Source organism: Lepidochelys olivacea, assembly GCF_965140295.1.
Source record: "Lepidochelys olivacea isolate rLepOli2 genome assembly, chromosome: 16".
NCBI lineage: Eukaryota > Metazoa > Chordata > Testudines > Cheloniidae > Lepidochelys > Lepidochelys olivacea.
The window spans coordinates 3293704-3318559 of NC_140426.1; the positions used below are offsets into that span (position 1 = coordinate 3293704).

Sequence of the window (24856 nt, forward strand, 5' to 3'; positions counted from 1 at the left end):
GTAGTCCAGTATTTCACTCAAGCCCAGATAATGTAGCTATGCTAATGGATTGGAGGCTTCCTGATTTTCAAATTAAATTAATAAACTAGTAAATTGAATAAAAGAAACATTGTTTAGCACAAAGATTTAGCAAATCTGAAATTAAAAGAAATTCCATGAAAGCTTAATTCTTGTTTGGGCCTGTTACACTGAAGATATTTGAGAGTGTCTGCTTGCCTGCCTGCCTGTCTAATCTAAACTCATTTATTTAGCTACACTAGATGAACCTGTGTTGCATTTTTTCTGGAGGGCCCATCATCATCGTAGCTCAGTGCTGGTTTTTAAGAAAAAAGATAAAGAATGTGCTAATTGATTTAGGAATAAAAATTATTTACACTTCTATAGAGAGGCTCTGGAAGCTCTAAAAGATGAATTAATTCGGCATGACATCACCCTTGCACGTCGAATTATATGGATTGAAGAAGTGTTACACCGAGGCACAAAGAGATTATAGATGTGCCCAAAAATGGCCTAATGAGCAAGTGGCAGAGCCAAGAATAGAGCCAGAAATCCTCACACCCAGCACCCTGTTCTAGCCCTGTATACCATATCCCTGTGCATCCCAGTCAGGATAATCTAGCTTTATAGTGTCATTTCTATGTAGCAATGGGACAGATCATATACAGTATAGTAAAACTTACTCATTTTAGCGTCAACAAAGAAGATGGGAAGTGCTGAGGTCCTCTAATCGTTCCATACTCCACAGTCTCCAGAAATAGATTGGGTGGGAAATGTCCACCTAATGGCAGTGCCCATGTTTTTCTGCTGTAGAGAGTTTGCTACTTTAGTGTGGACTTTTACATAAACTAACTAATGCAGATGCATATTTTTCTGTATCCTTAATAGAAGCTAAATACAGAGTTTGAAGTTATTTTAATCTATGACACTCAACAAAGCAGATATTGTTTGTGACCCTTGCTGTTATGTTTTTGGTTCTTTTGATGATTGTGTTCACCAGAGTAGCTCGCTCATCTTTGCTTTTAAAGTTGGAACAGAACCTCACTCCAAATGCAGATGAGTAGGATTTCAGTGGGTTTCCACCATATAGCTCACCTTTGAAATATTTTCTTCCTACTTTTAGGAAATGAATTCAGTGTTTAAGACTGTGCTAGACTTGACATATCCAATAACCTCCATGTTCTCTGGAGCTTCATTTAACAATGGCATCAGCAACATCTTCAAAGACAAACAGATTGAGGTAACTTGCTTGTTTGCTTTAATGTGTAACAAATGTTCTCCTCCTGTTGGACTGCAATAGAAAGGTCTGTTTTTTTTATGCTCATAATAGTTTAGGTATTCTGGCCTGATGTACAGCATGCTGTAACGATTAACTTAACATTGCACCAGCCTGGGAGGGAGGATTTACCTTTAATGCCATTTTAATGGAATTTGGACCTACCATGTGGTAGGTAAAATATCTGTTTAATCACTTCTGTTTGGATTGCCAATTAAACCCGCCTGGCTGAGAGCCTGAGTCAGGGCCATGTGATCTTGTCACTCACTGCTGCGTTGTGCCTCCTTTTGGTGTTCTGGGGATTAGCTCTGCCCAGTTTAGCGCCCCCTTCTGTCTCCTCTACCGTCTGCACCTCTCCTCCCGTTCACAGATTCGCAGCACAGCTGCTTTGTGACTTAGCCTTCCAGCCAGGTCACACTGTAATTCCCCTCCCACTGTGGAGTCCTTCAGAGTCTTTCTGCTCAAGTGCGTCAGGCAGTCCTCCTCATGCCCAGGCCTTGACCCTGTCACGCAAGCAGTCTTCTAGTTCGCTGCCCCGAGCAGTAGTACTCTGCAGTGGTTGGTAGGGGACCTTAGGCCTGCCCTCTACTTTGGGTTCCAGTCCAGGGCCTTGTAACAAGTGGTTGAGGTCTGCAGGGCACCCACCTTACTGCTCTAGCCCCTGAACTACTTCCTACTGTGTTTCTCCCGATCTCCAAGTCAGATCTCTCTAAGGCCTAGTAGGTCTCGGCGGTTCCTTCCCCGCTTCCTTCTACCTTACTCCAGGGAGAGAGGCTACAGACTTCCTCCCTACTGCCCCCTTACACCTTTGCCAGCCTCCTGGCCTTATGGAAGCCCCTGGCTGATCCCTCCCAGGTGTCCTTTCTAATCAAGGCTTTCCAGCCTAATTCGCCCTCATTTGCTGCTTAATTGGCTGATTGGGCCTGCCTGGCCTAATTCAGCTCTCTCAGCGTTGGTGTGGGGAGTACACCTGACCACAAACATAAATGGTTTTTCATTATTATCTCGCTAGTTCAGTAGGTAATTCTTTTAAACTAGTCACTCTTTTGAAAGAAGAGTTTGTGTAACCCTTTGGGGTGCATTCCACAGAAAGGGCTTAAAAAAGTGCAGTGAACTTTTAAAATGTGCATTGACTTTTTAAGAATGAACATACTGAATATTAACCGTTTCTGCTCTCTGTATTGTAGGTCAGGACCTTTTTGGTCATTTTTAGGCACTGTGTAAGATGCCTGTGAAACGACTGACATGTGAAATGTCACCTCATCCTCCACTGTCACTGTCATAAAGCACATGATTAAAAAATCTTCTCCCAGCAATCCCAATCAGGGGAGCATTTCTCTAGCTCAGGGGTCGTATCCCATTTTGCTCAACTGTAATCCATATGCCTGCGTGTTTGTCAGAGACGCTCCCAGTGCAACGCCTTGGCCGCAGGGCTAATGCAATCCCTAGCTGTATACATGGGAATCTCGAATAGGAGTAGGGACATCACATAACCTCTGTTTTTTGGCACTGGTGCAGCCACTACTAGAGTATAGTGTCCACTTCTGGTGTCCACGATTCAAGAAGGATGTTGATATATTGGAGAGGGTTCAGAGGAGAGCCACAAGAATGATTAGAGGAAAGGAAAACCTGCCTTATAGTGATAGATTCAAGGAGCTCAATCTGTTTAGCTTAACGAACAGGTTAAGGGTGACTTGATCATACGTACCTACCTGGGAAACAAAAATTTGATAACAGGCTCTTAGATCTAGGAAAGAAAGGCACAACACAGTCCAATGGCTGGAAGTTGAAGCTGGACAAGTTCAGACTAGAAATAAGACATATGTTTTTAAGACAAATGAAATAAGAAATAAGACATATGACAAATGAAAATAAGACGTATGTTTTTAAGACAAATGAAATATGAAATAAGACATATGTTTTTGAGGTTAAAATGAGGTTAATTAACCATTAGAACAACTTAGCAAAGGTCGTGGTGGATTCTCCATCAGTGGCGATTTGTAAATCAAGACCGGATGATTTTCTAAAAAATCTGCTCTAGTTCAAACAGGGATTAATTCAGGGAAGTCCTATGACCTGTGTTATACAAGAGGCCAGACTTGATGTTCTCGATGGTCCCTTCTGGCTTTGGAATCTTTGAATCTCTTTGGAATCCTCTTGGTATCAGACTATGTTTAATAAACAGCTTTTTTAAAAACGTACTGCATCAAGAAGGCTAACGGCATTTTGGGCTGTATAAGTAGGAGCATTGCCAGCAGATCGAGGGACATGATCATTTCCCTCCATTCGGCATTGGTGAGGCCTCATATGGAGTACTATGTCCAGTTTTGGGCCCCACACTACAAGAAGGATGTGGAAAAATTGGAAAGAGTCCAGCAGAGGGCAACAAAAATGATTAGGGGGCTGGAGCACATAACTTATGAGGAGAGGCTGAGGGAACTGGGATTATTTAGTCTGCAGAAGAGAAGAATGAGGGGGGATTTGATAGCTGCTTTCAACTACCTGAAAGGGGGTTCCAAATAGGATGGATCTAGACTGTTCTCAGTGGTAGCAGATGACAGAACGAGGAGTAATGGTCTCAAGTTGCAGTGGGGGAGGTTTAGGTTGGATATTAGGAAAAACTTTTTCACTAGGAGGGTGGTGAAGCACTGGAATGCGTTCCCTAGGGAGGTGGTGGAATCTCCTTCCTTAGAGGTTTTTAAGGTCAGGCTTGACAAAGCCCTGGGTGGGATGATTTAGTTGGGGATTGGTCCTGCTAAGAGGCCTCACCAATGCTGAATAGAGGACAATGATCACGTCTCTCGATCTGCTGGCAATGCTCCTACTTATACAGCCGAAAATGCTCCTTCTTGGCAGCAAGGGCAACTCATATCCAGCTTCTCGTCCACTGTAACCCGTAGGTCCTTTTCTGCAGAACTGCTGCCGAGCCATTCGGTCCCTAGTTTGTAGCGGTGCATGGGATTCTTCCGTCCTAAGTGCAGGACTCTGCACTTGTCCTTCTTGAACCTCATCAGATTTCCTTTGGCCCAATCCTCTAATTTATCTAGGTCCCTCTGTGTCCTATCCCTAACCTCCAGCATATCTACCACTCCTCCCAGTTTAGTGTCATCTGCAAACTTGCTGAGGGTGCAATCCACGCCATCCTCCAGATCATTAATGAAGATATTGAACAAAACCAGCCCCAGGACCGACACTTGGGGCACTCCACTTGATACCGGCTGCCAACTAGACATGGAGCCATTGATCACTCCCCGTTGAGCCTGACGATCTAGCCAGCTTTCTGTCCACCTTATAGTCCATTCATCCAGCTCATACTTCTTTAACTTGCTGGCAAGAATACTGTGGGAGACCATGTCAAAAGCTTTGCTAAAGTCAAGGAATAACATGTCCACTGCTTTCCCCTCATCCACAGAGCCAGTTATCTTGTCATAGAAAGCAATTAGGTTAGTCAGGCATGACTTGCCCTTGGTGAATCCATGCTGACTGTTCCTGATCACTTTCCTCTGCTTCAGAATTGATTCACTGAGGACTTGTTCCATGATTTTTCCAGGAACTGAGGTGAGGCTGACTGGCCTGTAGTTCTCCAGATCCTCCTCCTTCCCTTTTTTAAAGATGGGCACTACAATAGCCTTTTTCCAGTCATCTGGGACCTCCCCCGATAGCCGTGAGTTTTCCAAGATAATGGCCAATGGCTCTGCAGTGACATCTGCCAACTCCTTTAGCACCCTCAGATGCAGCTCATCAGGCCCCATGAACTTTTGCTCGTCCAGCTTTTCTAAATAGTCTTCTCCACTTCTTTCTCCACAGAGGGCTGGTCACCTCCTCCCCATACTGTGCTGCCCAGTGCAGTAGTCTCGGAGCTGACCTTGTCTGTGAAGAACATCAGCTGTCACCACCTCAGAAATAGACACTGATGCAAAATGGACAGTTATAGAACCCAGCTACCCCATTATCACTGTTATACCTACCCTACAGAGAGAGAGAAATTAACTTTGCTAGCACTTGTTCACTACTCATGCCAGTAAAGATATTGAGACTGAAAAATGAGTATGTGGAGGGATGTGTATACACAAGAATGTCTCCTAAAAGTAACAGTGAGACTTGCACTAAGGAGGACTCCCACTGGGCAAACCCTTGTCTTAAAGGATTATTTCAAAGCGTCCCCAAAGTTTCCAATACAATTTTGTTTGCCCTTTAAGAACTCACTTCTTCTGGGCATCCACATTTTCTCATCTGTAATTGTGTAAGACGGGTTTTGCTGTAAAGAGTGCTAATGCTGTAGGTTAACATAACTCCAAAAGGAGTTAATATAGACTTTTACAAACATGGGTTATGGATCTGCTATACCCTGCATTGTATATTGAGAATCTCAAAAACCTTCTTATTTTCCTGGAAATATTATTTCATTTGTGTTAGGAAAAGAGAACATGGCTTTTCATCCCAGTTGGTTATACATAAAGTGTTTGCTCTAGAGCCAGATTTTTAGCCACCCACGCAGGGCTCACATTTTCATCTCTCTGTGCAGGCATTTATGCGTATATGTCCCTGTATTAGAATTGCTTGTCAGCTTATGCCCAGGGTTACTGATGACTATAAAACTGACACTTCCTGTATTGCAGGATCTGTGGATTCCTTACTTCACTATCACGACTGACATTACTGCGTCAGCCATGAGAGTCCACACAGATGGTAAGTGTGTCCAGATAGTCTTCTGCGGGGTGGGGGGTGTCTCTGAGCTTGCAGTGATGTTTGAATGCCAGCCTTTCTGTATAGTTTCATTCCTTTCCATCCCTTTACTTTTCCTTCGTCCTTCTCAGTGCTACCTGCTGAACACCAGATCCATGGCTGCACACAGATTACAAGGAGCTATAGCACCTGAGGAATTGAAATAGGCAAGATGATTCACTGCGTGGAGTGTAAATTAGTTCATGGACACCAATGTGTTCATAAAAACATACATGGAATACAAAAACTCCCCCTTAAATCAGAATTAATTGTAAAAATCATGCATTTAAATAAAAGCCCTCATGAATCTAGCTGTTCTCCCCAGGAAGAGACATGGGGTCAGATGCTTATTTACAATAAGGCCCCTTTGTTGCTCTGGCACTATATAGGGATCTTTATAACTTTAAGGCTGTCTTACATTGCCAGAGCAGTGTAAAAGGTCTTAGTGTAAATGAGAAACCAGGCCCATTGGTTTGTTGACTGTTTTTGGTTATGCAACATAGTCACCTCTATATGCATCTGATGAAGTGAGCTGTAGCTCACGAAAGCTTATGCTCAAATAAATTGGTTAGTCTCTAAGGTGCCACAAGTACTCCTTTTCTTTTTATAGTCACCTCTGTTTGGCTCCCGATTATTGTCCTTTTCTGTGGTTTTTCACAAAACCATTTAAAAATATGGCTGAGTTCTCCCTGCTTCTTTTAAACTGGGCTGTTGGAGAACTTGCCTCTTAGTAGCGAAGTGACAAACTTGCAAGTATGCTACACCAAGCTGGAGTGTTCCAAGACAATACATTAGAATTTAGCTGCTACTCACAACACAGTGTTCATTTTCAATACTGGTCAGGTGATTTTTTCTTTGAAAGAAAATAGTGACAAGTTTTGCGCTCTACCAGCCATTACGCCGTGTGGCTTTGATCACTTCTGTTTTTCTCTCAGTAAAACATACCCATCTGATTCCCATGTCTTCCTTCTAAATACTTGCAATAGCAAAGGGATAAGAGGAAGCCAGGAGCTTTCCCTTTTAGTTCTCTCATTCATCATTCCCTTGCAGTCTCCTCTTCTAGGGGATCATAAATGGGCTCTTCAAGTGCCAAAAATCTCTCATAGGAATTGCTTCCTATTCATTGAGATGTAATGAGTTACCATTTGACATTAATGGAAATTGATCTTATGGTCAAATTTTGTTCAGCACCAGCAGCCTTATCTTGGTGGAGTGGTTTGTGGAGAGGCCTTTAATACTATAGAGCAGCCTATCTCTGAAATACCAGTTATGAAGACACATTGTAAAATCAATAGGCAGCCACTTATCAGTGCTGGCTCCTGCTGGCACATCTTTCTGCTTTCCTCCTCCCCCACCAGTGTGTCTGTTTTGTTAATCCAGCTACATCCTGCTTGGCATTTGAGAACACAGATTCCTTTTTCCAGGAATAAGTTTTAAAATAATAACAGAATATTAAAGCATAGGGGAAACCCTGAGAACTGCTCAGACCAGTCTCTGGAATTCAGTGCATGCATCAAAAAAATAGAGGGAAAACCCCCCAAACACATCCACCTCAAGCATTATTCAGTCTTCAGTATTCTATTGACGAGATACCAAAAGCCAAGCTTTTCCTCATCTAGAGATCCCCAGTAAACCTATAACCAAAAGTAGTGAAGAGCAAACGTCCTACCAGCATTGACCTCTGATAGACAAAAGAAACACTGTTACAAATCCATACCCACCTCAGAAGAACCAGTAATGAAAGATTCTAGATGCAAAATTCTCTACACCCAGTTTGACCAGCAAGATTTGAAGTCTGATGTGCTAAGGGCTAACTATTGAGAGCTGAGCTTGTGGAGGGAACATTGCAACTCCAATTTAACATTAATATAATTAAAGTTACCCCTTGGTGTGAGAGTGACGATATGGCCAGTGCCTTCTGTTCTATTGTGGCCTGCTGCACTCTGCACAACATCTGTGAGGATAAAAGTGCATGTTTTCACATGGAGTGATTTGCAGGCCAGGCGTAGGCAACCAGAAAGTAGACCTGGCATCACTGGAAAGGCAGGAAAAGGAAGTAAGGGTTGCCTAGTTTTCCCACATCCTTGGAAAGGAGGGGGATGTGGATGAAGAGATGTGATGCTGTGATGGGGACCTGTAATTTGTAAACAGTTTTTATTGTGGTACTCTTATCACTAGAGAGCCTAGAAATCCGTTTGACACAGAAAACCATGGAATGTACGTTTTTTACAGAGAATCTTTAGTTTTTACATTTTGTGAAAAAATAAAAACATATATTAGCTATTAACTACATTTTACTAAAAGTACCAATGTCGCTTATTCAATGTGCGCAACCTTCCCCTCTTGTAGTTGATTTTTGAATGCGCTTTAAATTTACATAGCTAAACATACTCCAATAAACTGCCTCCAGCGTATAGAGGTTACCCAACGGTGTATAGGTGTTCATGTTTTAGTGCATCTCAGATTTCACTTCAGCCTCCCGAACTAACTCAGACAGTGAATAATGTTAATATAAAAGCAATTTTCGATTTTTTGTGCATTTAAAAAAACAGTTTTCTGAAAATACAGAATACAGACATAGAAGTATTTGGTATATGTAAGAAATACAAATTGCAATTCTACTAATTTATTTTATTATAATAATTGAAGGCCCTGGTAGTCTTTGAACTTGCTTCAAAATTGTAAATATTGTGTTCAACTGATACCTATATATATTGTGGCCAAGGAGACTAAAGTTCAGCATTTCATTTTAATCGTGGAAAAATGCAAATTTTTATGGTTTTTTTTTTATAGGAGGTTTTTTTATCACAGAAAACTAGGATCCCTGCTTATCATAGCCACAGAACCTTTCCACTTTGTTCTCTAGCTTGGGGCCTTTTCTGCAGAGAGGTGTTGGGGGAAGGGAATCTCCGTCCTCTTGGCTGTTATTGCTAAGTGTGACTGTCCCAGCCATTGGGATTTCCATTGTCTCATCTGGATCCTCCCGTCACGTGCAGATTTTATTCAGTTTGTTAATGTCTCTGGTCTCCAGGCTGCTCTGTGAGTCAAACACCTTGTGCCTTCCCTTTACACTCAGTGTATAGCAGTGCAAAGCCCAGGGGAAACTGAGGCATGCAGAGGCATAAAAAATATATTGTCAAAATTCCCATATTCATCACACCCTACTGATGGACAGTCCTATTGACAGGAGTCCTGGCTGGGAGGCTCGGTCCATCTGAGGTGGAAGTGCCTGCTAAGGCAGTGAAAGAGCATTTTTTGGTCATGGTTTAAAAGAGGAAAGAGTCCCTCACTATATGTTCTGCATCAGCACCAGGCTACAATTTTATCACTTTGGAATGCTTTCATTACAGCTAATGTTAGCAGCCCACAGACACATTCTGGTAAGAATTAGATGTGCATTTCGTTAACCAGGTTTTAAAAATTTGGGCTTGGCTGAGAGGGTGAGGTGAAGTCCTAGCAAGGTGTTTGGGACAGTGCTTTGCTAGTCAAGGTATAAATCTATATCATTACATCCAGTGGGGAGCTGGAGCTGGTTCGCACCAGTTCGCGTGAACCAGTTGTTAAATTTAGAAGCCGGTTTAGAACCGGTTGTTAAAGGGGTGGGCAAACTCCAGCCCGAAGGCCACATGCGGCCCTCAGGACCGTCCTGTCCATCCCACCTGAGCGCTCGGCTGGGGAGGCTCCCCTATGAATTTTTGCTCACCCGGTGGCACATCCTTCACTCGCTCCGAGCCTTCACGGCACTTCAGCAGCAGGTCCTTCAGTGCCGCCGAAGACCTGGAGCGACTGAAGAACGTGCCGCCGAAGTGCCACTGAAGGCTCGGAGAAACTGAAGCAACCGGTTTTTCAGCTTCTGGCAGCTCATCACTGATGACATTGATGTGGCAGAGTTATTAAAGAGCAGAATTTGCAAAGATTTGGGCTCATGCTTGCAAAGCCTGTACTCTTTTAATTGTTTTGCCAGGAATAATTGTAAAGGTAGTTTGAAAGAGTTACTACTTGTGTTTAAATTTAATTTTCCCTGCTTTGCATTCAGGCTGGATCACATGTAAGATTGCCCCCGGTCAATATTATGTCATGGAGGACGGTGGGCTCTGTGCTCAGGGTGGCAAGCAGACAGTCTAGCTCCTCATAGCAGGGGCATGTAGAGGGTGCCTATCAAACCTGCCATTTGCATCCTTCACTTTGTAGTACAACTGCTTTAGGTACTTGATGCACTTCCTGCACTGCTCACCAGTCTGGTGGGTGCCCACCTCCACCAGTTTCTTCAAAATGGCCTCATAGAATTTCTGGAGCTCCAGCTGGAATAATGATCCCTGGTGTATCTACACCAGAGATTAACTAGGACCCTGGTGTGCTCCTCCAGCCAGCTAGCAGCGTGCTGGGTGGTGGGCCTCCTTGATGCTATTCAACAGAGCTGGACTGAGCTGTTCAGAAACTGGAGCAGGCTGCATGGAAAATGAAGAACCCCAAACACCAAGCAAAGGTACATGAACTGGCAGATGACTGTGGTGTATAGAGGATGAGTGGGAAGTGAGTTGCTAGAACAGCTGGAAGCTACAGGTATGGGGAGTCCTTGGACTTAACGACACAATTCGTTCCTCAGAATTGCATTGTAAGTCAAAACGTTGTAAGTCGAAACTGCTTTTCCCATAGGAATCACAGAATATCAGGGACCTCAGGAGGTCATCTAGTCCAAAGCTCTGCTCAAAGCAGGACCAATCCCCAACTAAATCATCCCACCCAGGGCTTTGTCAAGCCTGACCTTAAAAACCTCAAAGGAAGGAAGTTCCACCACCTCCCTAGGTAACCATTCCAGTACTTCACCACCCTCCTAGTGAAAAACGTTTTCCTAATATCCAACCTAAAGCTCCCCCACTGCAACTTGAGACCATTGCTCCTTATTCTGTCATCTGCTACCACTGAGAACAGTCTAGATCCATCCTCTTTGGAACCCCCTTTCAGGTAGTTGAAAGCAGCTATCAAATCCCCCCTCATTCTTCTCTTCCGCAGACTAAACAATCCCAGTTCCCTCAGCCTCTCCTCATAAGTCATGTGTTCAAGTTCCCTAATCATCTGTGTTGCCCTTCGCTGGATGCTTTCCAATTTTTCCACATCCTTCTTGTTGTGTGGGGCCAAAAACTGGACACAGTACTCCAGATGAGGCCTCACCAATGTTGAACAGAGGGGAACGATGACGTCCCTCGATCTGCTGGCAATGCCCCTACTTATACGCCCCAAAATGCCATTGGCCTTCTTGGCAACAAGGGCACACTGTTGACTCATGTCCAGCTTCTTGTCCACTGTAACCCCTAGGTCCTTTTCTGCAGAACTGCTGCCTAGCCATTCGGTCCCTTGTCTGTAGCGGTGCATGGGATTCTTCCATCCTAAGTGCAGGACTCTGCACTTGTCCTTGTTGCATCAATGGTATGAAGGGGGGATTGGTTCCTGAACCAAGGCTTGATACACTATTTTCCCCACAATAACCGAGATTTTTGTACTCAATGAATTATAGATGACTAATGTTGCAACATCAATGTATTTACTGTACACTGTATTTAGTAAAAAGCATTCAAATAAACATAAAAACTCACATATGCTGCTCAGAATCCCAGCAACACAGGCTCAGAAAGTCAGGGAGAACGGCACACATGCTGAGCCTTAACCAATCACTGTTCAAGCTTTCAGAAGGCTGAGCACAGGGCCGGGAGCCAATCAAAAACAAGCAGCAACCCTACCTGGCAACAAGCTACCCTGCTGCTTCAAAGCCAATCAGAAGTGACCCCTTCCAGCTCCATACAAGTATAATGCAACCAGGACGTGATTTCAAGCCAACTTTATGCAGATCTAGCATTGTAAGGGCGAAACAGGCAGTCAACTGAAAAGCGTTGTAAGTGGCGTCCAAATGTAAGTCGGCGTTGTAAGTCCAAGGACTTCCTGTACAGGGAATTGTGGGAATGGCAGTGGAGGACTATCCAGCCCTGATAGCTGCACCTTTACTACTTCCACAGTGCAAAATGTGTGGTAAGGGAGCAAATCACAGCTCAACACACGTGCTGACCCCACTTGGGGTCAGTATGCACCTAGACATGCATTTAAGGACTTTGAGTCTATATGATAGAATGTTTGGGCAAAAATGCCCAGTATAACATGCATGAAACCAGCAGTACAGAAACATCTCAACGATCCCTGCCCAGTACTGGCATTGTTGTCTTTAAGTGGAAGTTTAGTGCTTATAATAAGGAGCAGGGAGTCAGGAATCCTGGGATTTAGTCCTGGTTCTGCCAGTGTCTGAAACTATGACCGTGGGCAAGTCACTTTAACCTTTCTGATCCCAATTTCCCTTGCTGCTAAATAGTATAATGGTATCTACCTACCCAACTGTCAGTGGGTTGTGAGGCTGAAATAACATTTGTAAAAGCTTTGTGGTCCTAGAACGAAAGGTACAGAGACTATCATTGTAACAGCCAGGCGGGGAAGGGTTGGGCTGGCGAAGAAAGAAGTTCCAGGGAAGGACCAGAGATGTTCTCCCCATGCTGATTGGCGGTTTGCTCCCTCCCTCCCTGTCTCTTCACCTCAGCCTTTCTCCACCAGCTCTCCATGAAACCCTCTCCTCTGCCCTGCTCTGGCCCCCTCATTTCCCCTCCCTTCAATGTCCCCTCCCAACAAAACCCACCCAAAACAAACACAGATTAAAAATCTTGTCACATGCCATTTGCAAACCGTCACTCTGCTTGTGTGGTATGTCCCACCCTTTGCCTGTCTGGTTTATTTACATTGTAATCTCATTGAGGCAGGGAGTATCCATGATTCAGTTAATACAGTGCCTAGCACAACGAGGCCCCATTTTTGGTCGTCCCTACACACTGGCATAATACAAATAATATACAGTAATTATTACTCTTTAAAGCCAAGTATTGGTGTCTGGGGATGAGAACCGTATGGGTGACCCTGCCAAAGGAATCCAAGCCAACTGGGTCTCTACATGTTCTCTCATCCGCTGCATACTCTTTTAAATGGTGAGAAAAAGTCTCTTGTATTAACAAATAAATCGGTTCAGTCAGCTAATTAATAGATTAACTTGGTGATTCAGAGATGGTTGTTTTGCTTCCTCCTGTACCACATAACAGCCTCCCAAGTGCTGCCTTTCCATGCTAACTTAAAGCGATTGCCACTCCGTATAGAACACTTCCCTTGAGTACTTGTGGTATGACAGCAGTCTCACAGGCTACTCTATTGCGGGTCTTGTGCTTTGTTGAAATAGACAAAATGGGGTCATTTGGGGCTTTGTTAATCCTTGCTTGCTGAGTTTTGTTTTGGAACATCTCACCCTGGGAGTAGTTTGTCTTTGTGTGTCATTTGATCGGGACCATCAAAGTTTTGGGAGGTTTTGGTTTTGGCCAATCTCTAATGCTCTCTGTATAGAACTGAAATGAAAGAGCAGGTTGTTTCCTCTGTGAAGGACTGGGGAGGAGATGCGATTATGCGGCTCAAGCACCTGTGCTAAGTAGAGCAAGTAGAGTAGAGTACAGTAAAATTAAAATCTTGAGATGTTCTGTGAGAGATTGGTGGTGCAGGCGTAACACCTCCTTCTGATAAGGGGGCTGAAGTTACTGAGTGGATGGCACAAGTCTGGATGGAGTCCTCAAAGATGCTGTGTTAATCAGAGGAGGCCAGGTTTGCATCCTGACTAACTGGATCCTGCAGAGAGGCTCTTGCAGTTTTAGCAAGAAGGGTGCAGGGTGTGAATCCCACATCTTTGGAGTGATGTCTCTGGTGTCCTGTTAAAAATCTAAACACGGGTAAAACTTGTGTGGGGGAGTCAAATGTGTATCCCATGTGTTCAGCTCCTACGAATGGTAATGATTCTGCCACATGTGGCATTTCCTGGGGGTTAATGGCCTTCAGCTACAATTGAGGCTCGTGATTCCTCCCCATCATTTGTCTGCAGAAGAAACCTTGTTCTTTCATGGTTGGTGGTGGAGGCTGTGATACAGGAAAGTGCTTAAGATCATGGTTAAAGTTAAGTATGAGCTTAAATGCTTTGCTGAGTTGGAGACTGAGTAACCCTTTTCCTAGCCTGTATTATGATTTGGGAGTCATTCGGGTGCTTTAATAACATTCTGCAATCCGACCGTTGGGATAATATCTGTCACAAAATTGCATGTAGTGACTGTGAAACCACCCCCGCCCAGTCCTGCCATAGTGGGTTAGTATGGATGTCTTCCCTCTTATTGCTGTAGGTTCCCTTTGGAGGTATGTCCGTGCCAGCATGTCACTGTCTGGGTACATGCCCCCTCTCTGTGATCCAAAGGATGGGCATCTCTTGATGGATGGAGGTTATATCAACAATCTTCCAGGTATGTTTGTGGATAGTTGTTTGCAATTCGCCAAGAAGACAGATGGTAAAACTCCATCTGCACAGGCATATGTCAGTGTGATTACCTTCCAGAACAACTCCATTCTGATCTCTTGGAGGCTAGCAGAGCTGCATTGTCCTCTGGATACAGGGCCTTTGCTTTGTTGTTATACAGGCTTTTCCAAGACGGCCTCTTGGGATGGAATGTTTCCTTTCAAATCATGTGTCAAAAATATGTCAGGCTAATTATTAGAACATATTCTAGTGTGTATTTTTAAAAAAGGGTTGGGGAGGAGTGAAGGAATAAAATTATAAATATACCTCTTTCCTTGAATCTGTTGGAAGAACAGAGCATAAATATGAACTGATTCTAAATATGCAACAATGGTGAAATATTAACTGCTCTTAGTGTCTAAGATTCAAAGCAATGTCTATCTTAACTGGAGAATTCATATAACATTAAATTCAACGGTTTCAGAGTAGCAGCTGTGTTAGTCTGTATTCACAAAAACAAAAGGAGTACTTGTGGCACCTTAGAGACTAACAAATTTATTTGAGCATAAGCTTTCGTGAGCTACAGCTCACTTCATCAGATGCATCCGATGAAGTGAGCTGTAGCTCACGACAGCTTATGCTCAAATAAATTTGTTAGTCTCTAAGGTACCACAAGTACTCCTTTTGTTTTTATTAAATTCAATGAAACATTAAAATCAATGAAAATCAATCTAAAATCATCCTATTAAAATGTTTTTCTCATTAGACAGCTGAATGAAGCCAGGAATGTTAAACTGTGTGTGTGTTTTTTTAGTTGTGTTGTCAAATGTTTATGGAATAGAGGTGGTCAGAGTTTTTGTCATAATATCTAATGCTTTGAAAATTTGTTTTCATAGTACATTTCCCATGAGCTGTGTGCAAATAATTAGAGAGCAGCCTGAGTAAAAGGCCTGGAATCTGAGCAGCCCAATCTGGGAGGGCGGGAGAGGGGGGCGGTGTTAAAAATTCAAACCCAGATTCAAATTTTGCAAAAGGTCCTTATCTCCCTAAAGGGCAGAACTACAAATGCTCCCACAAATTTGAAAACTGTACCTGCCATTTGCAGCTTGGGCCTCTCTCTACAAATATGAATTCCTAATCTAGCTATCTTTCCACCTGTCCCAGCTATCCATCTGTACATTCTAAGATTGCACAGTGTCTGAAGATGATGTTGAGGATTGGTTCAACAATGGATGATGGACTGGATTGTCCAGTCACATAAACCTAGTGAGAGTTCAGTTCTGGTTTGAATTAAATCATAGAATCACAGAATATCAGGGTTGGAAGGGACCTCAGGAGGTCATCTAGTCCAACCCCCTGCTCAAAGCAGGACCCTACGGAGTTGTAGCTGTCACAGTGCATAGCCACTCTGGGAATCTCAGTTATAAGAACATAAGTACGGCCAAACTGGGTCAGACCAAAGGTCCATCTAGCCCAGTATCCTGTGTTCTGACAGTGGCCAATGCCAGGTGTCCCAGAGAGAATGAACAGAACAGGTAATCATCAAGTGATAATCCCCTGTCACTAATTCCCAGCTTCTGGCAAACAGGCTAGGGACACCATCCCTGCCCATCTTAGCTAATAACCATTGATGGACCTATCCTCCATGAATGTATCTAGTTCTTTTTTGAACCCCGATACAGTCTTGGCCTTCACAACATCCTCTGGCAGAGATCCACAGGTTGACTGTATTTTGTGTGAAGAAATACTTCCTTTTGTTTGTTTTAAACCAGCTGCCTATTCATTTCATTTGGTGACCCCTGGTTCTTGTGTTATGAGAAGGAGAAAATAACACTTCCTTATTTACTTTTTCCACACCTGTCATGATTTTATCAACCTCTATCATATCCCCTCTTAGTCATAGACTATCAGGGTTGGAAGGGACGTCAGGAGATCATCTAGTCCAACCCCCTGCTCAAAGAAGGACCAATCCCCAATTTTTTTTCTTCCCCAGATCCCTAAATGGCCCCCTCAAGGATTGAGCTCACAACCCTGGGTTTAGCAGGCCAATGCTCAAACCACTGAGCTATCCCTCCCCCCCATCTCTTTTCCAAGTTGAAAAGTACCAGTTTTATTAATCTCTCCTCATATGGCAGCAGTTCCATACCCCAAATAATTTTTGTTGCCCTTTTCTGAGCCTTTTCCAATTCCAATACATCTTTTTTGAGATGGGGTGACCACATCTGCACACAATATTCAAGATGTGGGCATACCATGGATTAATATAGAGGCAATATGATATATTCTGTTTTATTATCTATCCCTTTCCTAATGATTCTCAACATTCTGTTCACTTTTTTGACTGCCGCTGTACATTGAGTGGATGTTTTCAGAGAACTATCCACAATGACTCCAAGATCTCTTTCTTGAGTGGTAACAGCTAATTTAGACCCCATCATTTTATATGTATAATTGGGATTATGTTTTCCAATGTGCATTACTTCGCATCTATCAACACTGAATTTCATCTGCCATTTTATTGCCTAGTCACCCAGTTTTGCAAGATCCCTTTGTAACTCTTTGCAGTTTGCTTTGGACTTAATTTTCTTGAGTAGTTTTGTATCATCTGCAGATTTTGCCACCTCACTGTTTACTCCTTTTTCCAGCTCATTTGTGATCTGTATGGCATAGTTGGTCCCAGTACAGACCCCTGTTGGACACCACTGTTTACCTCTCTCCATTCTGAGAACTGACCATTTATTCCTACCCTTTGTTTCCTATCGTTTAACCAGTTACTGATCCGTGAGGGGACCTTCACTCTTATCCCATGACAGCTTACTTTGCTTAAGAGCCTTTGATAAGAGACCTTGTCAAAGGCTTTCTGAAAACCTAAGTACACTATATCAACTGGATCCCCCTTGTCCACATGCTTGTTGACCCCCACAAAGAATTCTAGTGGATTGGTGAGGGATGATTTCCCTTTGTTGACTCTTCCCCAAAAATCTTGTTCATTTATGTGTCTGACAATTCTGTTCTTTACTATAGTTTCAACCAATTTGCCTGGTACTGAAGTTAGGCTTGCCAGCCTGTGATTTCCAGGATCACCTCTGGAGTCTTTTTAAAAAATGTGTGTCACATTAGCTATCCTCAGGTCATTTGGTACAGAAGCTGATTTAAATGATAGGTTACACACAACAATTAGCAGTTCTGCAATTTCACATTTGAGTTCCCTCAAAACTCCTGGGTGAATATCATCTGATCCTGATGACTTATTACTGTTTAGTTTATCAATTTGTTTCAAAACCTCCTCTAATGACACCTCAATATGGGGTTAGTTGAAATCCCCCATTATTATTATTTTAATAGCCTCTCTAATCTCCCTGAGCATTTCACAGTCAGTATCACCATCCTGGTCAGGTGGTTGGTAGTATATTCCTACTGCTATATTATTATTCTTCGAGTGATTGCTCATGTGTATTCCACTATAGGTGTGCTTGCTTGCCATGTCCACCGGTATCAGAAGTTTGTCCCCTAGCAGTACCCATAGGGGAGTGCCCCTAGCGACCCCTGGAGTGGCGCCTCCATGGGGCGGTATAAGGGGCGCTACGTGATCCCCCCATCCTCAGATTCTTCTTGCTGCCAGTGAAGGTGTTTCGGAACTGCTCTGCTCCAGCTTTGCTCCAGCTTGTCCCCAGAATGCTTGTTCGTTCAGGGTATGTGACCTGTAGTTAGTACGCTTTTAGTTTAGTTTAGCTAGTGCGCCCGGGCTGGGGCGTGCCCCGCACCCCGGGTTTTAAGTCGTGCAACAGTTGTAGAAGCTTGATGCCAGAGAGTGATCCACACGTGGACTGTTTACGCTGTTTGAAACACATCTCAGCAATCGCTGCAAGATTTGCAAGTTGTTTAAGCCTCAGACCAAGAGAGAAAGTGACATTAGGCTCCGGGCTATCCTCATGGAGTCAGCGTTGACCCCGACTCCGGCACGCCGCTCCAAGTCGGCATCGGGCACTGCCGTGTTGGTGTGTGGCGACCCCCCCAGCACCATCTACTAGTTGGCACCACTCCCCATCCACGGGGCATGGCAAGAAGATTAAGAAGAGGCCTTCTCCACCGCAGCACCGGAGTAAATCTGGGGCAGAGTCTAGACCCATGTTGGGCAGTCCTCGATCCCCATCAGCCTCTAGGCCTCTGACTCAAGTCATGCGGAGTAGTCCGGCCTGTTCAGAGCAGACTTCCAGATGCCCTCCACACCAGAGGCCCTGCAGGTAGCTCAGGACATGATGTCCATGCCGGTACCAGGAGCACCACCAGTGTTGGCCCCGTGGTCCAGAAGCAAGCCACCACTGGGGTCTCTGCAGTCACTCCCAACTTGGTACCGGTCTCGGTCGAGGGAACATTCCTGACGCTGTTCACCACTCAGCAACCGTTCCGTGCACAGTCCACGTGCGTCACCAGCGACTCCCACCAGGTTTTCTGGCTGGGTACCATCTGACAGAGACTCCGGGCACTACTCCGCCACTGAGGAGCACTGCCAGCAGATAGAGGGACGTGATCGTTCCCCTCTATTCGGCATTGGTGAGGCCTCATCTGGAGTACTGTGTCCAGTTTTGGGCCCCACACAACAAGAAGGATGTGGAAAAATTGGAAAGCATCCAGCGAAGGGCAACACAGATGATTAGGGGACTTGAACACATGACTTCTGAGGAGAGGCTGAGGGAACTGGGATTATTTAGTCTGCAGAAGAGAAGAATGAGGGGGGATTTGATAGCTGCTTTCAGCTACCTGAGAGGTAGTTCCAGAGAGGATGGTTCTAGACTATTCTCAGTGGTAGAAGAGGACAGAACAAGGAGTAATGGTCTCAAGTTGCAGTGGGGGAGGTTTAGGTTGGATATTAGGAAAAACTTTTTCACTAGGAGGGTGGTGAAGCACTGGGAATGGGTTACCTAGGGAGATGGTGGAATCTCCTTCCTTTGAGGTTTTTAAGGTCAGGCTTGACAAAGCCCTGGCTGGGATGATGTAATTGGGGATTGGTCCTGCTTTGAGCAGTGGGTTGGACTAGATGACCTCCTGAGGCCCTTCCAACCCTGATATTCTATGATTCTATGGTGATCGAGGCAGACATAGCCAAAGGCCCTCCTCTTGGAGGGGCTGTCGTAGCTGGTCGCAGCACGAACGTCAACGCCATTCCCATTCATCGTCTCACTCCAGGACCCTGCCACGGCACAGCTCCTGCAGCCCCGGGCATCGATCACTGGCGATTCGCTGTTGTGGATCCACCCGCCAGAGCCGATCGTGGAGCAGCTGCTACCAGCTGTACCATTCCTCCACGTCGGAGTCACGGTCTCGGGGTTGGCACCACTCCCAGTGCTGCCAGTCTTCCCAGTCCAGGGACAGCGGCCGGTCATACGTTAGCCCGGCCTCCCTTCGTAGCTGTCCGTCAATGGATCAGGCCAGCCCGGCCAAACTGCCTGCTCCGCTGCCGCCACAGGAAGTGCAATGGCACCGGGCCCCGTGGCCAGTCCAATGGTACCACTGAGACCGTGCCCCCGACGCAGCCCCCAGTGGGGGCTTGCTCAGTGGCCGGAGCCTCAGAACAGCCGTCGGCCTCCCTCTCCTGACCTCCGAGAAGGAGTCGGTGAGACATACATCCTCGGTGCTGTGCCTGGAGTGTGACCAGGTGGTGGATCTTCCAGTGCTGGTGGACACGCAAAGTACCACGCCCTCCTCCTTACCCTCCCCTGATGAGGTGATTACGGCCCCTCCTTCCTCTGTCTTTAAAGCTTACCAGGAGCTATTGAAAAGGGTAGCATCAAACCTCAACTTTCAGGCAGAGGAGGTGGAGGATTCCTTTTTAACGTCCTATCTGCCTCACTACCGGGCAGGGTGGCCTTGCCTCTCCACAAAGGGGTGGCAAAAATTTCAAATGCCCTATGGGAAATCCCGGCCTCATTGGCCCCTGTCTCTAAGAGAGCAGAACGCAAGTATTTTGTGCCCACCAGAGGGCATGAATACCTATACACCCACCCTGCTCCTAACTCCCTGGTGGTCGAGTCGGACAACCACAGGGCATGGCAGGGCCAACCAGCCCCTACTCCAAAAAATAAGGATTCAAGGAGGCTTGATTCATTTGGGAGAAAAATCTATTCGTCCTCGAGCTTCCAGTTTTGGGTTGGCCAACAATCTGGCTCTCCTGGGCTGGTATGAGTTCAAGGACTCCCTCCAGGAGCATGACAGGAAGGAGTTTAAAGCGCTGGTGGAGGAGGGTACAGCGGCTGCCAGGGCTACCCTGCAGGCATGGGTCAGACATGGCCGTGCGGTCCATGGCCTCCGTGGTGTTCATGAGAAGGGTGTCGTGGCTCCTGTTCTCTGGGCTGTCCAGTGAGGTGCAGACCTCCCTGCAGGACCTTCCATTTGATGGCAAAGCTCTGTTTAACAAACGGTTATAAAACTGCATGGCCTGAAAAACTCTCACATCACACTTCAGACTCTGGGACTCTATGTTCCGGCTCCGGCTAAACCTAAATTTAAGTCACAGCAGGCTCCCGCTCAGACTACCCACTCTAAATATGAGCCCCCTTATAAAAATTAGTGGGACAATAAGAAGCACCCACAGAGGCAGGCTCAGCCTGCCTCCAAGCCTGGTCCTCCATGGGCAAACAGGTAGGGAAATGGCGGTTTTGACGGGATGCCCAGGGGCGCCCTATCAGTTCTCATCAGGGATCCACCCACAATAAAGCTTCCCTTGTCCTACCGGTTGTGTGCTTTCCTTCCAGAATGGTCGTGGCTGACCTCGGACCAATGGGTCCTCAACACCATCTCCTGGGGTTACACCCTCCAGTTTACCTCCACCCCGCCCAACCACCCTCTGCCCCCGTCCCTCCTGGGGGACCCCTCTCACAAGGCTCTGCTTGAGCAGGAGGTGGGGCGGCTCCTTGGCCTAGGAGAAGTGGAAGCGGGGGAGCTCAAAGGCAAGGGGAGCTCCTCCCGCTATTTCCTTATCCTGCAGGCCAGAGGGGGGCTCAGGCCCATCCTGGACCTGCGAGGCATGAACCAGTACATGGTAAAGTTCAAATTCCGCATGGTCTCCCTGGCCTCCATCATCCCCGCCCTGAATCCCAGGGACTGGTCCGCTGCCTTCGATCTGCAGGACACGTACTTCCACATTCATATATTTGAGGGGCATAGATGCTTCCTCCGTTTCACAGTTGCGCGTGAATACTGCCAGTTTACAGTCCTCCCTTTTGGCCTGTTCACTGCCCCCAGGGTGTTTACAAAGTGTATGTCAGTGGTGGCAGCCTACCTCAGGCGCCGTGGGGTCCAGATCTTCCCCTATCTGGATGATTGGCTGGTCAAGGGCAGCTCGCGGTCGCAGGTGCGATATCATGTGGTGCTCCTTCTGTCCACGTGCGCCACTCTGGGCCTGTTGGTAAACAACACTAAGTCCACCTTAGTCCCGGTGCAACACATAGAGTTTATCAGGGCGGTCCTGGCTGCCATGCTAGCCAGAGCCTCTCTCCCACCAGACAGGTTCGAGACCCTGAAAGGGCTCAATGACATGATCACAAGGTTTCCAGTGACAACAGCCATAGCTAACATGCTAACCCACAGAGACCTTCCTACCAAGACTACAAAAAGAGGGATTCTGGGTGAACTCCTCCTGAAGGTCAAAACAACAGACTGGATTTCTACATAGAATGCTTCCACCGACGTGCACGGGCTGAAATTGTGGAAAAGCAACATCACTTGCCCCATAACCTTAGCCCTGCAGAACACAATGCCATCCACAGCCTCAGAAACAACTCTGACGACATAATGAAAAAGGCTGACAAAGGAGGTGCTGTCGTCATCATGAATAGGTCAGAATATGAACAAGAGGCTGCTCGGCAGCTCTCCAAAACCACTTTCTACAAGCCATTACCGTCTGATCCCACTGAGGGTTCCCAAAAGAAACTACAGCATTTGCTCAAGAAACTCCTTGAAAAAGCACAAGAACAAATCCGCACAGACTCACCCCTGGAACCCCGACCTGGGGTATTCTATCTGCTACCCAAGATCCATAAACCTGGAAATCCTGGACGCCCCATCATCTCAGGCATTGGCACCCTGACAGCAGGATTGTCCAGCTATGTAGACTCCCTCCTCAGGCCCTATGCTACCAGCACTCCCAGCTATCTTCGAGACACCACTGACTTCCTGAGGAAACTACAATCCATTGGTGATCTTTCTGAAAACACCATCCTAGCCACTGTGGATGTAGAAGTCCTCTACACCAACATTCCACACAAAGATGGACTACAAGCCGTCAGGAACACTATCCCTGATAATGTCACGGCCAACCTGGTGGCTGAACTTTGTGACTTTGTCCTTACCCATAACTATTCCACATTTGGGGACAATGTATATCTTCAAGTCAGCGGCACTGCTATGGGTACCCGCATGGCCCCACAGTATGCCAACATTTTTATGGCTGACTTAGAACAACGCTTCCTCAGATCTCGTCTCCTAATGCCCCAACTCTACTTGCACTAAATTGATGACATCTTCATCATCTGGACCCATGGAAAAGAAGTCCTTGAGGAATTCCACCATGATTTCAACAATTTCCATCCCACCATCAACCTCAGCCTGGACCAGTCCACACAAGAGATCCACTTTCTGGACACTACAGTGCTAATAAGCAATGGTCACATAAACACCACCCTATACCGGAAACCTACTGACCATTATTCCTACCTACATGCCTCCAGCTTTCATCCAGACCACACCACACGATCCATTGTCTACGGCCAAGCTCTACAATACAACCGCATTTGCTCCAACCCCTCAGACCGAAACAAACACCTACAAGATCTCTATCAAGCGTTCTTACAACTACAATACCCACCTGCCGAAGTGAAGAAACAGATTGACAAAGCCAGAAGTGTACCCAGAAGTCACCTACTACAGGACAGGCCAAACAAAGAAAATAACAGAACACCACTAGCCATCACCTTCAGCCCCTAACTAAAACCTCTCCAACGCATCATGAAGGATCTACAACCTATCCTGAAGGACGACCCATCACTCTCCCAGATCTTGGGAGACAGGCCAGTCCTTGCTTACAGACAGCCCCCCAACCTGACGCAAATACTCATCAGCAACCACATATCACACAACAGAACCACTAACCCAGGAACCTATCCTTGCAACAAAGCGCGTTGCCAACTGTGTCCACATATCTATTCAGGGGACACCATCATAGGGCCTAATAACATCAGCCACACTATCAGAGGCTCGTTCACCTGCACATCCACCAATGTGATATATGCCATCATGTGCCAGCAATGCTCCTCTGCCAGGTACATTGGCCAAACTGAACAGTCTCTACATAAAAGAATAAATGGATGCAAATCAGACGTCAAGAATTATAACATTCAAAAACCAGTCAGAGAACACTTCAATCTCTTTGGTCACTCGATTACAGACCTAAAAGTGGCAATTCTTCAACAAAAAAACTTCAAAAACAGACTCCAAGGAGAGACTGCCTAATTAATTTGCAAACTGGACACCATTAACTTATGCTTGAATAGAGACTGGGAGTGGATGGGTCATTACACATTGCTGGCACATGATGGAATATATCAGAGCTGTTCATCGCCTTGGCCGAGCGCATGAAAGGTCAGCCGATCTCCACTCAGTGGCTCGCAAACTGGATCACCTCATGCATCCATACCTGCTATGATCTGGCGGAAATCCCCCACTGTCAATTGTGAGGGCACACTCGACTAGGGCTCAGGCCTCGTCAGCTGCCTTTTTGGCCCATGTCCCCATTCAGGACATTTGTAGGGCCGCCACGTGGTCTTCAGTTCACATGTTCACCTTGCATTATGCGATCGTCTCCCAGACCAGGGAGGATGCTGGGTTCGGCAGAGCTGTGCTCCGTCCTGAAAGTCTGTGAACTCCTACCCACCTCCAACAGCTATAGCTTGGAATCGCCTACTGTGGAATACACATGAGCACTCACTCGAAGAAGAAACGACAGTTACCTTTCCCGTAACTGGTGTTCTTCGAGATGTGTTGCTCATGTCTATTCCGCATCCCGCCCTCCTTCCCCTCTGTCTGAGTTGTCTGGCAAGAAGGAACTGAGGGCGGGGAGAGCGCACATCACCCCTTGTACCGCACCATGGCGGCGCCACTCCAGGGGTCGCGGGGGGCGCTCCCCTATGGGAAAAGCTTCCGACACTGGTGCACGTGGCGAGCACGCACACCTATAGTGTCTTTTATTCAAGCATGGAATTACTATACATAGTTATCCTGGATCTTGAACTTTTTCTCCTCCCTGCATTTCTCTTTCCTGTGAGTTGCCCAGCACCCCGAGTCCCTCCTTCAGCATCTTCCTAAATTCCTACTCTTTAAACTGTCAGGGTCCTAAATGTCATGGCCAGACCACTCTGTCCCCTCAGGAAGTGGGAAATGTCCCTCCATCCCATCACCATCACTAATCTGTCCATTTCTAAATTCATGCAAAATTTTCCTTCTTACTTTCA

At 45.9% G+C, this 24856-nt stretch overlaps 1 protein-coding gene across 2 annotated transcripts in view; it reads left to right on the plus strand.

Moving 5' to 3' along the window:
• PNPLA7 (patatin like domain 7, lysophospholipase) overlaps positions 1-24856 on the plus strand; it is a 432325-nt gene that overhangs the window by 366283 nt on the left and 41186 nt on the right. For both annotated transcript variants that reach the window (XM_084650336.1, XM_084650337.1), the window contains 3 exons: positions 1121-1237; positions 5893-5962; positions 14242-14358. In XM_084650336.1, coding sequence (XP_084506462.1) covers positions 1121-1237; positions 5893-5962; positions 14242-14358 — 304 coding nt within the window. The remainder of the gene's footprint in view (positions 1-1120; positions 1238-5892; positions 5963-14241; positions 14359-24856) is intronic.